Source organism: Aquila chrysaetos, chromosome 12 (genome assembly GCF_900496995.4).
Source record: "Aquila chrysaetos chrysaetos chromosome 12, bAquChr1.4, whole genome shotgun sequence".
NCBI classification, from domain to species: domain Eukaryota; kingdom Metazoa; phylum Chordata; class Aves; order Accipitriformes; family Accipitridae; genus Aquila; species Aquila chrysaetos.
Genome location: NC_044015.1, coordinates 39,510,421 through 39,527,028, shown reverse-complemented (window position 1 = coordinate 39,527,028; position 16,608 = coordinate 39,510,421). Strand labels below are relative to the sequence as shown.

At 41.7% G+C, this 16,608-nt stretch overlaps 1 protein-coding gene across 12 annotated transcripts in view; it reads right to left on the bottom strand.

Annotated features, from left to right (window-relative positions):
- NFIA (nuclear factor I A) overlaps positions 1 to 16,608 on the bottom strand; it is a 360,965-nt gene that overhangs the window by 110,114 nt on the left and 234,243 nt on the right. For all 12 annotated transcript variants that reach the window (XM_030034253.2, XM_030034252.2, XM_030034251.2 and 9 more), the window contains exon 3: positions 9,556 to 9,621. In XM_030034253.2, coding sequence (XP_029890113.1) covers positions 9,556 to 9,621 — 66 coding nt within the window. The remainder of the gene's footprint in view (positions 1 to 9,555; positions 9,622 to 16,608) is intronic.

Below are 16,608 nucleotides of genomic sequence, written 5' to 3'. Positions count from 1 at the left end.
TAGGGCCAGGCTTCAGAGGGGATTTTATTCTCGCAGCTCTGTGAGAGTCACCCTAAACTTTCTTTCCATTTCCTATCTAGCAACTTTTGCAATTAAAAAGTAGTATTTGCAATTAAAAAATAGTATCTGATTAGCCACAGAAGTGATGAGGCTTTTTCTGGGAGCCTGGTCTCCCCAAAGTGCCCTCCCTTGACAACAGCAATGGTCCAGCATACAGCTTTCAGGAGCCGTGCCTTGCTCTTCATGTGCCTCTCTTTGCTTATGTACACAACTTCAGATTTACAAAATTAAGGCTACTTGGAAAGCACCTGATTAACCCATGAATCTGCAGTATACACAGATATATAGGTTTTTTTCTGAATGTGCAAACCGAATATGAGTATGAAGGTTGGAATACATTTGAATGAAAATCACCTTGTACCTGTAAAATCAGGTATGATTCATCCAGGCACAATACCACACACAGAAACCAGAGGAAGGTGTGAACTAACACCATACATTTTCGTAGGGTATATATATATATATTGGGAAAGGCCTAGAGTCAACAGAATACCTCCTGCGTTGGTCAGGAAGTCAGAACAAAAGAACACATGAGCGCGAGTGAGAAAGCACGATCCCTTATCGCAGCTCTCAGCGGTGGCCCCGTGCTACACTGACATTCACGGCCGAATGAACCAAGCTCTGGCCGAAGCAGCAGAGGTTTAGGTGCCGACGGTCCCAAACACGGTGAAGGGTAAGCGAGTACGTCGGAGGAAAAATACGGTTTGTTACGAAGGTCCAGGCTGGCCGCGACTCGCATCGTGGGGGACCTCTGATGCTCTGGGTGGACTTGTTGAGCATCAGAAAGACGTTCCCCCTCGGCTGCCGGAGACAGGCAGTCTGCCACCCGCCAACGCGCCGCCGCCTCCACCTCGAGCGGGAGAGAAGGACGCTGCGGCCAGCCGGCAAACGCTGCCTTCAGCCCCTTCTGTCTCCTGCAGCTCGCGCAGGGAGACAGCCAGCGCTTCACCAGCTCATCTGCAGAGCACAGCTCCCGGCACACATTTTTAACTTCCAGTGGTTTGACCACAGAGGGCAAAATTTTGGCCGGGGAGTGCTTCCGATCACATGAGAGCAGCGGCGAGTCAGGCTGGATTTTGCTGTTGCGATCTCTGAGTGATAGGCTCCCACTCACTTCAACAGCCGACTGGCACTGCTGCAAAGAGACGCTACCTAAATAGATGTGAAGTAATGAATACTTCGGATAAGCGACTGATTTCAGAGTGTGCTTTTATCCACAGGCCCTGTATTTATAGTTCAAGCCTTTTCAATTAATACGCACACCCTAAAAGAATTAAACTACTAATTATCACATTTTACCGTGGTTCACAGAACTTTCATCAGATCTAGTAAATGAAATCACGAGTTCAGCAGAAGAAGCTTTACTGCGCCAAATTATGTCAAGGGTATATCATGTTGATAATAAAAGATCACTTGGTTGGAAGCCTAACCTAGAAGGTTGGGGAGGCGTAAAAAGTTCACATTTTGGATCATGCAGCTCTGGTGTGGGCGTTTTGTATTTTTTTTCTTAGTTATTGTGGAAGGCAATTTTCCTGCAAGTAAAATTTTCCCTTTGTCTTACATTACAGGCATTAGGAAATTCTTACATCGAAAGACAAATAGATAGGTTTGGGGTTTTGTTTTGCAAGTTAGGCCTTGGCACCGCATTCTCTTCCCACTAATAAACTCCCCTCTCTACTGGACAGAAAATTAAAACGATGCCCATACCACAAATAAACATCTTTCCCTAAGTGCCCAGCTTCTTGGTGGGCAAGCATGGTATTCAAAAGCATCCTTCAGCCTGTGGTCTGCTCAGGCAGTAGCAATTACTCTGATGCAACTCAACTCTCAGCTGTTAATTAAACAGCAAGTCTCTCAAGAAGACATACGAAGAAAAAACGGTTGTAGCGAAAACTGGAGATTGCTCACAGCTCCAGCAGTCCTTCCCAGGACCCCAGGAGGACTGGCTAAAGTTAGCGCCGAGGCACCTCTCAACATGCAAAGGTGGGACATGGGTAGAAGGGGCCGGCATGGGGCCAGCACCCTGCCATGGCTGCCTGCCCCCAGCCCCGCGCTGCAGCAGAGGAGGGGACAGCAACCTGGCACTGCTGCGGGGCAAAAAAAAAGCCTTGGCCCTGCAGATCGAGGGAGGGAAAGTCGCCTCGTCAAGGCACGGGAGCTTCCTAGGAGGGGGCTCCTGGCCAGCCCATTTCCAAGCTGCCCTCTAGATGGCCCTTGCTGTTATCTTGCAGATAAATGTATACGGAAAGGAATGGAACGGAGCAACAGAATAAAAATATATTTTGAAATGACTTAGAATAATCGCAGCTGTATTTATGCACCTTATCCACTGGGAAGGTTCATTGCCTTTTTCCTGTACACACATATGGAGAAATAAAAATATATACTCTAGCCACATTTTTATTTCTCCTTTCCTTTGCAGCATTCAGCCACTCCAAGCGTAATGAACGTTTCATGTCTTTCAAGCACTGCTTTGTCATGCTATAAGCATTCATTTCATGCTTTGAATATTTCCTGTCATACTCGCCTTGGATGAATTTTTTGTGGGAATGCTTTGCTTGTGAAGGTTAATGGTTAGCAGCAGTGAAAACTGAAGTCCTCTGTCAATCCTCAAGTCTCAAACGCTGCAGGTCACTGATGAGAAAGGCTCTCCACTCGGCCAGAGCAGAGGCTGCAGAACTGACCCTGATTGACGACCGCGTATCTCGCCCAATTGACAGTCAACACCCTTCACTGTTGCCATCACAGGGTCCCCTCAAGAGAGTGCCAGCTACTGATAAGCAGGCTAAATCCTGAGCCTAGCAGAGGACCTGCTAAATCCCAGAAATGTTGTAACCGTGCCTCACAATCTGGACCACAAAATCTTTTGACTTTGAGCACGAATCTCAATGAAAATACGGTAATATCGGAAAAAATGGTGTTTTCTTTCCTAATTATTCAGATGCTTCTTCGTGACGATCATGAAACTGGCTGGGAAATACAGCTGGATGCTGCAAAGTTTCAGCTCTAGACTATTATGATTAAAACACTGTATTTCTAGTTCTTGTTGGAATCTATCTGTAATGAAATAAGATGAAAAAAATGCAAGACTAAATCACACACAAGTTAAATTTATAACCAGACATATCTGCTTTTGTTTCCTTGGGAAACGCTGGCTCTCAGAACTGCCTACACGCACTCTCCCTCAGGGGGTGATGAAACACAGGTTGGACCTCATCAGACCTTCGTCAGCTGATGGGTCCTGTTAGGGTCAACAGCCGATTCTGTCCAGCCCGCAGGAAGGCAGAAGAGACCAGCCCCACAAGGGCTCCCCTGCTCGGCCAGAGCTTTCAAGCCTGGACAAAGTTGCCCATTGCTGTTCCCGGCAGACAACGTGATCCATAAGGGTGCAAATCCATTCAGAATTTGGTCCTGGCGAGTTACAAAGGTGCAAACAAGCTGACATCACCAGGAGCTTTGACTTCAGCGCCAGCTATGAGATTCCTTATTGAAAATGCTAAGGGCTTTTTTTTTTAAAGCTTTTTCTGAAGCAAAGTTAATTTTAGATTAGTCCCTCAGGCTGTGATAACTCCTCAGTGTTGCTCTGTAAACAAGAGAGGAGAGTCTTCTTGCATTTATAAGATTCTGATGCAAATGATCCCAAGAACAAGAACACTAATAAAAGCTGCTGTTACTGCATTACCCTGTTTGCAACTGTAACGGATAGAAAACTTTCTCTGCAAGGCTTGGTTATCTGCTGCAAATGAGGTGTTTCAGGAATGTCAGTCATTTGAGACGGTGTCCTTTCTAACAGTACCAGTTTCAGCATTGTGTGTTCAGAGAACTGCTCATGCCTGTGCACTCCTCGGGAGGGAATTAAGGGGCCTAACCAAGGACAGCTGATCCTCCAGACACCTCAAGTCCTGCTGCACTTGCAGCACCTCCTTGGTGAGTAAGTAAGTGTAAAGCTGGTTGGCATCAAGTTCAGTCACAACAGAGAGCCCGCGAGGCAGCTGGACTCCACCTGAAGTAGTGGAGATGGGAGGTTAGCTGTGGCCTGAGAGGAAGGGATGGCCTCGGAAGGCAGTACATTCCTACTAGTTAAAAATTTGGCTGTTGAAGGGATCGGAGGTCTCTCAGCTACCATTTAACGTAGTTGAGTGGTGGGGATAACCACAAAGAACAACTACATTTTCTGCCCCTCTCAGCTTGAGAGGAGGGGTTTGCACAGTGAACTCTGCATTGAGAAGAGTGCCTAACCCTCGGGCCAGGCGGGCACCACTTCCACTGGCTGAAGCTACCCCACTGCATGAAACAAGAATGCCAGGTTTGGGGACCAGACAGAAAGCATACAAAAGGGAGCTGGACTCTGCAGCCTGTTAGTTAAGGCAGAGAGGTCTTTCCACAAGCTGCTTTTGCATTTTACCAGGTTGCGCATAATCCCCTCCTTCCTTGCAGCCAAAGCTGCATTACGCCTGCCATGACCAGCCTTGCCTAGAGAAGAAGAAAAGGAAACTTTTCTTTGCATATGTTCCCACTATTGCCTTCTCTTTCCCGCACAGCTTGAGGACCAGAATTTCTTCCTTTATGTTTTTAGGCATGGAAAAGTAAGCATATACTTAAACATTTTTTTAAGGTTTAATACTCAAGTCCAGCCCTACTTAAGCAAAGAATTCACAGATGATATTTACAAGTCCAGTGTAATTACTGCAGGGTTGAAAAACGAGTTCTGTGAGTTACGGTACATCATTGTTTTTCTTTTTTCTTTTTTTTTTTAATGTTACAAAGAACAATGTGCCTTTCATTTCCTGCGGTGCTGTTAAGGTACTTGCAGCTCAAAGCAGCAAGAATACATTAAAACTAAAAAGCATTTGGTTTGGGCATTAAACATTTTTATTTTTTAGATAAATGCCTCGCCCTCTACAGAAATTGTTTGAGCAATGAATTTGGCACACGTTTGTAATCAGCTGTAATAATGAATGCTGTCTTGCTTACTTGAAATGGGAGAATTTACCAACTTCTTTAAAAAGAATTTGCTAATCTACAATTAAAGTGGTGTGCTACCGACTTTGAATTATCAAATCACAATACCACATGCTCGAGAGACATCAGTTGTCTGTAGAAAATGACACAGCATTCTTCTGCTTTACACAGCACACTTCATGTGTACCTTTACGCTGCAGTTATTAATTCTCCAGGACTACCACATCAAACACAAACATTGCCTGGTGGATGTCTGACATCCATTTACTGACAGCAGTAACACAGCACTGTACCACAATTATTAACCAGTTTGTGCTACACCCTCCTTGCCTTTCTCCAGAGTTAAACTGCTGGAGCAGAGCAGGATTTGACTTTTAATATTCAATGAATCTCTGAAAGCTAGAATCACAAATATCCCCACTTTGCAGACAAAAAGACTGAAAAGTTTTCCTACAAAAGTTTAAAATAATCCTACTTACAAAAACAAAATCTCTCCGATAGCCGTTTCCACGACTGAAAGAGAGAATAAAAGCCCTAGAGAGAGTCCACGGCAGTGCTGAGCTGGGAATTCAGTTGTTCCTGATCCCCAGGCATGCAGTCACTTCACTACATCAGACTAGCCATTTTGTCATCCTCAGTTCACTGAAAACTAGTTTGTTTATAAAATACAACACCAAACCAGTGCATTTAACAAGCTTTTAAAATCAATAACCTTTTTTTTTTGATTGGGTGAATTGCAAAATCTCTTTGCGGTGCCAACTGAAATGAAGCTTTTACATACCATTAGGCAACTACAAAAGTGGGGAATTTTCCACACGGGTGTTCCACCCAGCTGGTCAGAAAAAAACCTCATTTGAGCAAAATATCAGGACATCGGAACATGTTCCTGCCTTTCAAAAGAAGTTGCTGGTCTCTTTCATCATCCCTCCTGCAAATTTCCTCACCCACATAACAAACAGACAAATTCCGGGTTTGCTTCCTCTCCTCGAGAAGCTCTTTCCCATGGTAATGGACCTGAGAGACGGCAGCACCGTGCACACCGTTCGGTTACACGTTAGCTTTACCCCTCGTTCCAGGACAAGACACCTGGACCTTGGACCACGGATGCACAAATGAGCCCTGTCTTGCCTGCATGTTTGCTTTTCATGACCATTATGCTGGATCTCTCTCTCTCTCTCTAGAAAAAATAAAATTTCTGTAAATTTTTGCAGTAGTGATCAGGTAAGTGACTGCCTGAAAACTACTGCGGTTTAATGAAGGCTGAAGAAAAGGCTAGAGTTGGTGTTAAAGCCACCACTGAGAGCAGAAGATGTCACCATCTTCTCTCTCTGTGACGATTCTGCTCCAGAAAATGCAACTGTAAAGCCCACTAGAAAAAAGGAGTGGCTCTAAAAAAGAAAAGCTTTTTTTCCCATGAACTTCACTTTAATGAAGGTTAGACATAGAGGCTTTCCAAAATAACACATACAATTTAGAATGATAAATTAAAATCTGTAGTAGGAGGCCTTCTTTTTCAGGGCTGTATAGTTGACCCTTTTGAACCTACATTACTCAAGGTATGCAAAATATATGTGTATAATAAATAGCTCTAGAATTTATGGAGTGGAACAGAAAGGATATTAACAGGCAAGTAGAGAGGCTGTATAACCCTCACAAGGCCTTTAAAGATTTATTTTTTTTAAATGAAGGAATGCATGCATGTAAAAGGTAGTACTTAATCGATACACTCCTTTTTGTGCCTTTCAGAAACACACAAAATTATCCCAAATCTGCCCTCAATCTGGTCATTCTGCTGTTAGCATCAGTGGGAATAAGATTATTCACAATACTATTTTTCTTTGATTTCAGAAAAAAATTTCTCTCTGTGTGGGCTCATTCCCACTCTCAGTAAAATCAATTACGAGACTCCCATTGACTCTGGAGGGATTTGGATCAGGCCCTGTGGAAGTGGGTCTACAGCAAGTGTAGAACAACGCAGTTAATATGATTTATTGTGTCCGTTTCTGTGCGTGCAGTTTTTCATTTTCTAAAGCCTGCAGTTTTGCTTTCATCCTCACGTTCAGTAGATAAGAGCTGCAGATCTGTGTTGATCTACACACTGGGTACACTGCAAGCTGGGGGTTGTGTGTGCTGAGAATGAGCTCAGTGTCTGCCCAGGGGGAGCAACCCCTTTAGGGCCAACAGACTGCATTAGATGCATTTGTAAAGAAAATCTCCCACACAGGCACAGCAAAAGGTGTGTAATCAGTTAGGAGGCTTCTGCTGTGGTGGGGAAAAATACCCTTTAGTAAAACCGAGAAAAAGAAAAATCCTTTTCCTGTTTATTAAAAAAAAAGTACCTTTTGCAGGTCACCAGTAAAGTTCCAAGAATTCACTAAAAGCTTGTTTTACAAGGAAGACTTAGGCCCCAAATCAGAGATATTTCATTTCACTAGGCTCTTACAGATTTTACATTATTAAACACCAACATTGCTGCTTTTCGGGGCGGTTGTTGAGTAACAGGCTTCCTTAAGACTGAGAAACTGCAGGGTAAGAAGAACTGTGGTTTAATAGCTGTGAAAGAATATTATCCAAACATGAAATAATAACATGCTTGGTGCCTAATACATTCTAAATTAAAATATGATTTAATAAACATAGGCAACATATTCCCCACAAAAAAAAAATAGCAGAATTGGCAGAACAAAAATCACAGTTTAGTCATTTCTTCTCTTAACCTCGCCATCCTTTGGCTACAAATTAGAATTTCTGTGAACAGGTTTGATAAGGGAAATTAGGCACTGTCTTTCAGAAACAACAGAAATGTTTTAGGATGGTATGTTTAGAGAAGAGCAGCACAAAATCTATCAAAATATGAAACCTTTCATACTTCAATGGGAAGGAAATACAGGAACCCCAAAAGCCAAAATCTTCCCAGCCCAATGAGCCCCATGTTCTATGTCCTATGATATATGCTAGTATTTTAAAGTTTTTTTATGTACCTAAACCTCTTCTTCTTCCCTTAATTCTATCTGCTGTTTAAACCCTGATCCAAATGCAGTCCGGATGTGAATGCAGCCCTTCAACCTCACTCCCACTTGCAGCTTGTTTGGTTGCTAATAAAGTCCCTGAAACACACACTGAACATATATACAGCTCCAGGGATTTGAGGCAAAAGCAGTTAGTTGCTCTGTGAAAGGGGAATCACAGTTGTATTATTTTAGATACAATATTTCTACATGAGATAGATTTGCGTATCCCCAAAATGGTGACAGGTTTTAGAGACATAAGTCCTTCACACAAATTCTTTTCTGTGTATGCACAGTAGACCCCAGTACAGTGGATCCCCCATCTACATTTAGGTCTTATAAAAAAAAAATCTGGTTATGGATAAAAAAAGTAAAGAAAAACTATTAATAATAATCACTTTCACTTTTGGAGACAGTATTTCTAGGTCCTAAATATAAGCAGTAAAACAAAACTCAGTTGCTGATGGGCCAACAAAAATTGTTCAGGTCTACCTTACTTAAACATAAAAAGGAAGAGAAGCTGTTCCCTCACACACATACTTAGGCTTTCACATACAGTCCCTACAGAAATTCACTATTATTGAACGAATTTTTTTCAGGCTGCTTTACAAAGCAAGCCATTGGTTCAGTAGAAGCTATTGCTTCTACTTTAAAACTATCCCAGTTCAAAGAGTATTAGTGTTCCCAAAAGTCACAGTCCTGCTGCTACTTCCACATAAGCTCAAGCCGCTGCCACCTGAAACAATGATATTGCGAACATACAGAGAAGAAGGAGCAACAAGCTCTAGCTGAGCCTCCCTGACCTGCTTACCCATAGTATCTACAACCTTTAAAGCACGCCAGTGAAAAAATACAGACAACCCCGGTAGCACCTGCATCAGTCCCGCAGTGGGTACCTCCCAGAGTAGCCGGTACGTTTATAGGTGTGCAGTCCTGCCCTGAAACGGCAATGTTTAGGAGTGTTGCTGCTCAGTTTTGCTTAGCAGATTTTTGCAGTAGAGAACGGGTCGGCAGAAACATATTTCAAAGCAACCATTTTGTTTCGCGGGACTATCTGAGATCCTGCACTCTAAAATGATGGCTGGCTACATACCGAAAGTTAGGTACTTCAGTGTGTCATGTGAGAGCATCAATAAACAAAATGAAGTTAAAAGCACATAGATAAAAATGAAAGCGATGAAGCACACACCCCTAGGGGGTCATGACTCACGGCCCAGGGATTGAAAGCCTTTGCTACGGTGGAATAAGGATAAGGGTTGCATACAGCAGGCTCTTTAATGGCATCTCCCTAATTAAAATAATTTTTAAAGGAAAAAAATGTATCTCTGCAGGACTGGAGAAACAAATGCTACCTTAGATTAGTGAAACAGTAGCATTTTAACTATGAGGAGAGTACACAACCTATTTGTAGCTATCCCATGTCAATTATTGTGAATAATCTTTTTATATTAGACATAGGAAAAAAATCTTTATAAATATGGGCTGTTTTAATATCCCAAAGCAGGAGCAGCAGGTAAGAACTTACCATTTTCTGGCTGGTCCTTAATATCAGCTTCACTTGGCTGGCTGGGACTTTCAGATTGACTTGAATCTGAAAAACATAAAATACAGCCAAAAATTACAGGGTCTGCTGTGGAAAATAGATCAGAGGCGCCAGACTTCCTCAAAAGGCTGAGAGTACAAACTAAGGACAGGAGTGTTGCACTAGGACATGATAATGCAAAAGTCCTGTGCCTAGGTAATATTTTTGCTAGAAAAAAAAAGGGAATCTTGTTTACGGCACTACACAGAGTGCTTGGTGTGTGTGTGTTAGCATAAATTAAGCTTTGAGAATCCTTCTTTTTAGAGAAGGCATATTTAAACTACTCTCCTACATGTTTTTTATAATGCAGCCTCTATGTTGTATACAAACCAGAGCCTTAATCCAACACATAGTAAAGTCTCAAAACATATTTTCAAGCAGGCATATAAAGGTAACTAAGCAACACTACAAAGTCGTGGAGATTGTTGTCTACACATTTCTGGAACGAAATCTGCAAAACTGATAGAAGAGCTGATTTTCATCATAACTTTCACAGTGGTTACAGTACTATGAGATCACTGAAATGTACGGCGTTGTCCCTGATTTGCAGTGGTATAAATGAGACCAGATACTGGATGAACTGCTTTAGAACTTGTGCAAATAACGGGTCCTACAAACTCCCAGCTAACACTCTCCAACGAACACAATTTATTTGCCTAAAATAATAAAATGACCTACAAAAGGATATGTGTAAATATGAGTGTTTTGCATTTTTTACACATTATTAACTCTAGTTTATGTGAAGATGATCACTCTTTCGTTCAAAAATTATTCTTAGTAGAAGCTTTAGTCAAATAGCATTTTCCTTCTTAATTATTTCTATCACTATGAATTGGGAAAAAAAGGTCCCTTTACCTGTGTGGAAAAATATTTTTTAAAAAAATCCCTCAAATTACTTTTTTGCAATAAACACAAATAGAAAAAGATTTCTTCCCCCCCCCCCCCTCAGAAATTGTTCTGTAACTTATTGATCCCATTAAAAAAAGTTTTTGCTGTGAAACAAAACTTAGGAAATGAAACCACTTGCCACTGCATCAAAACCACCCCCAATCGTGGCAAACGTATTTTCTGACTTCACCTTGACTTTGCAGAGTTTAGAATTAGCTGTCTGAAATTTGACCACATTTCAGTGAGAAGTCAATGCAAGATCAAAAGGTCATGACACTTAACTGTGATTAAATTGAAAATCTTACTTCTATTGCAACAGAGTGATAACACCACCCCTTCTTTTTCTTTGAGGTATTAATAGCGCTGGAAGAAGCAGTACTACTAGTGACCTTGGGTCAAGCAATGCTAATTTATTGCTTTAAAAAGGTTCCTTGCTTTTAAGCAAATGAAGATTTTAATTACCGCAGAGCACTATAAAGAAAATGCCTATTTTAAATATTCAAATTTTTTTTTACCTGCTGACTGTATGCATTAGGTATCATTCAGAAGCTTAGAGGACAATCTTGTATAAATTAAAAACTACAAGTAAAAAAAAGTGCTCACGAAACAAATTTGGATAAATTTTAGAATATAAACATTCAGAATATTTAGCAAAGAAAGCCTCAGTCCTGATACTTCTATTTAAAATCAGTGAAATTCTCCTAAAAAGTGATATGTTTCCCAGTGTGTCCAGAATCCATTTTCTCTCTTTTGTATTTATTATTTTTAATAATTTCTCCAGTGAAGCTCAGTGAAAAAAATTATTCTCACTTCTGCAATTTTGTTTTAAATATTGATCTTCTGAGTTATCTTTAACTGAAGCTCAAATCAGTGACAGCAGATAGATTACCGGGTAATATGCACAGTGCTGTTATATTCTGGACACTAGATTTTGGCAAGAGGTTTCACGTTTCCAATACCGCAAAGGTAGCAACAAAGGTAAAATATTAGGAATGTAAAATATTTAGTTAACATTCAAAGTCAACATTCAACGGATTTCATTTTACAGGGCAGGCATTAGGCTTTTGCTTATTTTTTAGGTTTTTCTTTTCCTCCAGCAAGCCATAGTTCAATCAGCATTTGGGCTTTATGTTTAAAGTAGGGTCAGAATTCCACAAAAATTTATATATTTGAAAAAGTTACTGCAGAAATATGGGACTCAAAGCATGTTTTCCTTGCAAAATTTTAAACGATCCAGCGAAGCAGCGAGAGGGACGAGGGCTCAGTGGCAGCCGCAGGAGCTGGGCTCGGTGCTGGCGCTCTCAGCCCCCAGCCTGGCACCTTCGCTCCCCAGCACAGCCCTGCAGCCGGTGGGCAGCACACAGAGCGGGAGCTGCTCCTGGATTTTGAGAAACAAAGTACTTTTGTTTGTGTCGAGTGCTGTTTTTCCAATGCCAAAGCTAGTGGCACAAGAGAGACTCTACTGGCCGTAGGACATTTGTTTGCATACGGAATCTTAACTTTCTTCTTTTATTACTCTGGCTACTGCGATAACATTTTTCCTAACTCTGTTTTCCTGTAACCCATCCCTTCTGCTGAAATTAAATATTAATTTCTAAAATAGACAACAAAGGCTTGAAGCACTATTCTTCATGGAGAGGCATGGGGCAATAAAATGCAGGACGAGGTAGAATTAAAACCAATCTATACGGTGGTAGAGATCACGGGAGGCTACTGAAAACACGTACTGGGCAAGCGTATGCTCAGCATTGTTATGCAAGGTGGCATCTTGTGGAAACCCCAGATAAGAAGACTGAGTTAAGGCACTTAGCCAAAATGTTTATATGCAGAATTTTGCTTCCCTGATTTTATTCAGATGCCGCAGATGATCCGGTACATATAAATGTGCCGCCACATGGTTAAGGGATTGGCAAAATCAGAGCCGTTGTATTTTACAGTCTTGCCTAGGACAAGAGAGTCTTGCTCAGCCTCCACCACTCGCTCTCTGCTTTTTCAGCAGTTGGCAGTAACTCCTGTCGGGGCTTTTTTTGTTGTTTTGCACATGGAAACTTTAAAATTCCAGTTTTCTGAATGTTTAGTGTTTTGCGGGCTCGGCTACAACGGGAGGGGGAATGTCTGTCCTGCTGAGTCAGTTAGCCAAACAGGTGACCGGAGGAATAAATTAATTTTTGCCCATACATAATTGATATAAATGGAAGATCGTTTTCATAAGCATTTGCATTAAATCAATAAAATCACTTACTATAGAGCAGTTTAACAATTCATTTGATTTTCTCTTTTCTATATATTTGATAGCCACTCTGCAAAACAGTATACACTTTATGCCTATTTTCTTTAGCAACAACACTGCCAGTTAAATTCTACCACCTGCAATAATTAGAGCCATTGGAAAACATACAAAACAAAATATACAGTAGATGTGAGCCCCTCTTGAATCCACGGCCCCCTGCGGCAACGAGTTTCATTGGTGCCTTAAGCTAAGGCTGGTAGGAAGCCAAAGAATCTGTATATTACAATAAAGTGCATGTTATTAAGGGGAGGATTTAAATGATTTCAGATGGAGTTGGAAATATTATAGTGAGGAACCACTATTAAGCTTGCTGATTTAAAAAAAAAAAAAAAAATCACCAAGGAATCTAGTTTTATATTTAAGGAAGCTTAACCTTGAACAGCACAATGGGTTTTATTTGGGGGCTTTTTTAGCTAAAGAAAAGTTAGTGGTTGGAATTTTTAACCCTGAACTAGCTGGAGTTAGCGTATGTACACTGGAGTCAAGGTTACTGGACACGAGAAGTTCAAGGGGATCTGTTATCAACAATAATCACGGGAAAACAGGATAAAAAGCATGTTGAAGCTATTTTACTCTCTACTTCCAAGACTCAACTATGATTAAGGGATAAAGAAAAAACCCCAACAAAACCGGCTAGTTTTTCCAAAGTAGCATTTCCTACTATGTCTCTATTCTCTGTTCCTCTTTGGATCTGTTTCTTAAGCATATGCTACCCCTGTGCGACCGAGGTGGTTACGCCTGAGACCCAGGTCTGCCTGATCTCAAAGCATAAGCAGGCAGGGACCTTCAGCTCCAGGACAGAAGCTCTGGACTTTTCAATATGCAATTTTCCTTTTCAGCTGCAGCAGGAGCACAGCTCCAGCCGGGCTGCACTATGGCTGCGTGGAAGCAGGGCTCGCGGCGCTGGAAGGGAGCGCTCCATTGTTTGGAAAGAATAAAACCTTCCCAGGAAAGTCTGGCCCGTGGACAGGACCAATGTCAACAGACTGACAATGTTGTTCTTTTTTGTAGACCGTGACAGAGACGGTGAAGAGTTGTTACGCTCCTCCACCAAAAAAGCCCGCTTCGAGTGTCATGGCACTTGCCAGTGCTAAACCACTTCATGGCTACCTGACCGGAGAAATGGGATGCTTTCTTGGGCACTCGCGCTTTCTCGACACGCCGTGTTTTCCAGAGCGTGCTAAATCCAGCCTGGGGTGGCAGTGACCAACAGGGACCGGCCTTACTGTCTCCTGGTCTGCACAAACTGAATTAATGGTGTCAAGATTATTTTTTACCTATGTAGAGCCAGCCCCCACCAGAAACTGAGCACTCGCTAGCAGCCAGTGTGCTAACTCAGGTGCAGATGCATCTATCCTCTAAACAGTAAAGGTGATCCCCACATAGCGGAGAAAAAAAATTACCGGCGATGCCAGATGAGCAAGGCTGTGCTGCCACTGCCCATGCTGAGCCCGCTCTGCAGCTAAATAAAGCGGGCTCCCTCTCCTCCGCTGCCAGCCCAGCACCTCACAGAAGCACCGCAGAAGTGCACAAGTTAAATTTTCCATTCATATCATGTTTTAGGGGGGGGAAATATTGTATAATAAACTGACATATTTTATTCAAGTTTCAGAGTCCTATTTGTAATAAAAAATTTATATGCCTGGGTTGTGTTCATGCAATAAATTTTTCATCTATAATTTTGGGCATGGATTCTACCAAAGATTTATATACGTTAAAAAAAAAATCTAAATCATGCTCCTTTATATACAGTCTTACGTGGTGAGCTTAAGGGATTTACAAACAGAAACCAGCACCAGGACTGAGGCTTTTTTACACCCACTTTCCCTTCATTATACATTATAATATAAACACATAGGGATTGCTCCATCTATGCTACAATTATTATTTATGGCTATTTTGGTGGCTACTACTATTTCTTTTAAGGAAGGCCTGGCTCTCCGTTTAACTCCAGCCATCGCTTTCAAGTCAACTTTTATAGGGAGTTCAAAGTGCTTCATTATCATACACCTCACCGTCACACATGTACATATCCATACCAGATTTCCAGTTTTATTTTATACCCCCCTGTACAGTACGCCCCATCCCCGCAGCTCTCGAATAAGGTTCTGCAGTGGTAAAATCCCTGCGGTGCCAGCCTGGTTTTTTTTATAAGGCGAGGACTCTTAATTCCTGTACACTGGGAAAGAGATTATCTTTGATAATGGAAATGTAAATCAAAGCTTGCTGTTGTTTATTCCAGACAGACATTTGTGTGTTAAGTCTGTTTATCAGGCAACACTTTGTCTAAGCCAGGAAGTAGTCAGCCTTTGTAACAAGATGTATGCAAATGATTTTCCCATGAGCCCTTGCCACAAAACTTTTGTGGCAAAAACCCTCCTTGTTACTTCACCAGTAAGACGCTACTAAGCTACCCCGTAAGTAGACTAGCAACAAAACAGCTAGCTAGACTATGCTGATGAGTTTGAATGAGACCAAAACATGTGCCCACAGTCTGTTGCTCGGTATTGTAAGCAGACTTTGTGTATTACATCTGTTTATCAGGCAACACTCTGTCTGCTGGGGCGGCTTTGTACCAAGGTAGATGCAAACAAAGATCTCCACAACTCCCCGGCTAACTTTTTTTGGACGCTGAAATTCCCGATTACTTTCCTCGTTGTAGGAAACAAGAACGTGAAACTTCACCGTGAGGCTGCGAGACCCGAAAGCTGTATCAAAATGGTTTCATTTTAAATCAACTTTCTTTGTTCTCACAAGCCCATAAATGATTTACTGCTATCGTGTGATAGCCTAGAATGTGGGGAATCTGTGTATTCCCATATTTGTTCCTTGATATTACAAACAAGTATTTGATTCACTTCTAAATGTTTGTTTTTAAAACAGTTTACAGCCTTTGATTCCTGCTTACTGATTCATTTCTGGAACATTTTCTATTTATTTCTTTGCAGTAGCAAACGTTAATTTTGACTTAATTCAAATTGTCATCAAAGGCTTCCTTAAGAAATCCCACAGCACAGATTTTATTTGTTATAATAAAATATTCTTAAAGTAAACATCATGCGACTGTGTTTTTTTAATTCCAAGAGATACAAAAATCCGTTACCCAAAGGATTCAAATTGGTTCAGCCCTTTTTCCTAGACAAAATAAACACTTTAGGACTTTACTTGTTTGTATTCTCCTCAGTGGTGCTGTATGCATCACCAGCTAAAAACAAAGAAACTTTTAGCTGCTCAGACAAAATGCAGAAGCTCCCCAAACAACGAAGCGGGGGGGTGGGGAAGCATTCAGAAAGTCTGACAGTCCATTCAATATAGGGATGATGGCCATAATGCATCCAGGGTCCCCTTGCTAATTAAATATGCATTGGCACAGTTTTGATCGATGCAAGCCATGGATCAGATGACACACCTGCAAAATCTTGAGCCCAGAGCTCCCAGGAAAAGGAAAATACAGGCTGTCTCCTTATCTTTGTTTTCAAAGGCTCTCAATTTCTGTGCTTAGATATCTAATTTAATTCTCTCACCCCTCAGCAAACTGGATTAGGAAAGTCAATACTGCCATTGTGCATCGACAGGAACACACAGCTTTCCTTTTATTCAATTTAGCCATGACCTTTAGACAAAGATAATGACAACTGTCTAAAAGTAAGGTAAGGCCTGAAGGAAGACCCTGCAGAGGGGCCCCCCTTGCTTTCCGCCGCTCCTCCACCCGGGAAGAGCCCACCAGACATGGAGCAAATTCAGAAATAGATTTTCTCCCCAGACTGCAACGACTAGCTTGGCGGAGCGGCACCCTTGGCCACGAAGGGCTCTATCCC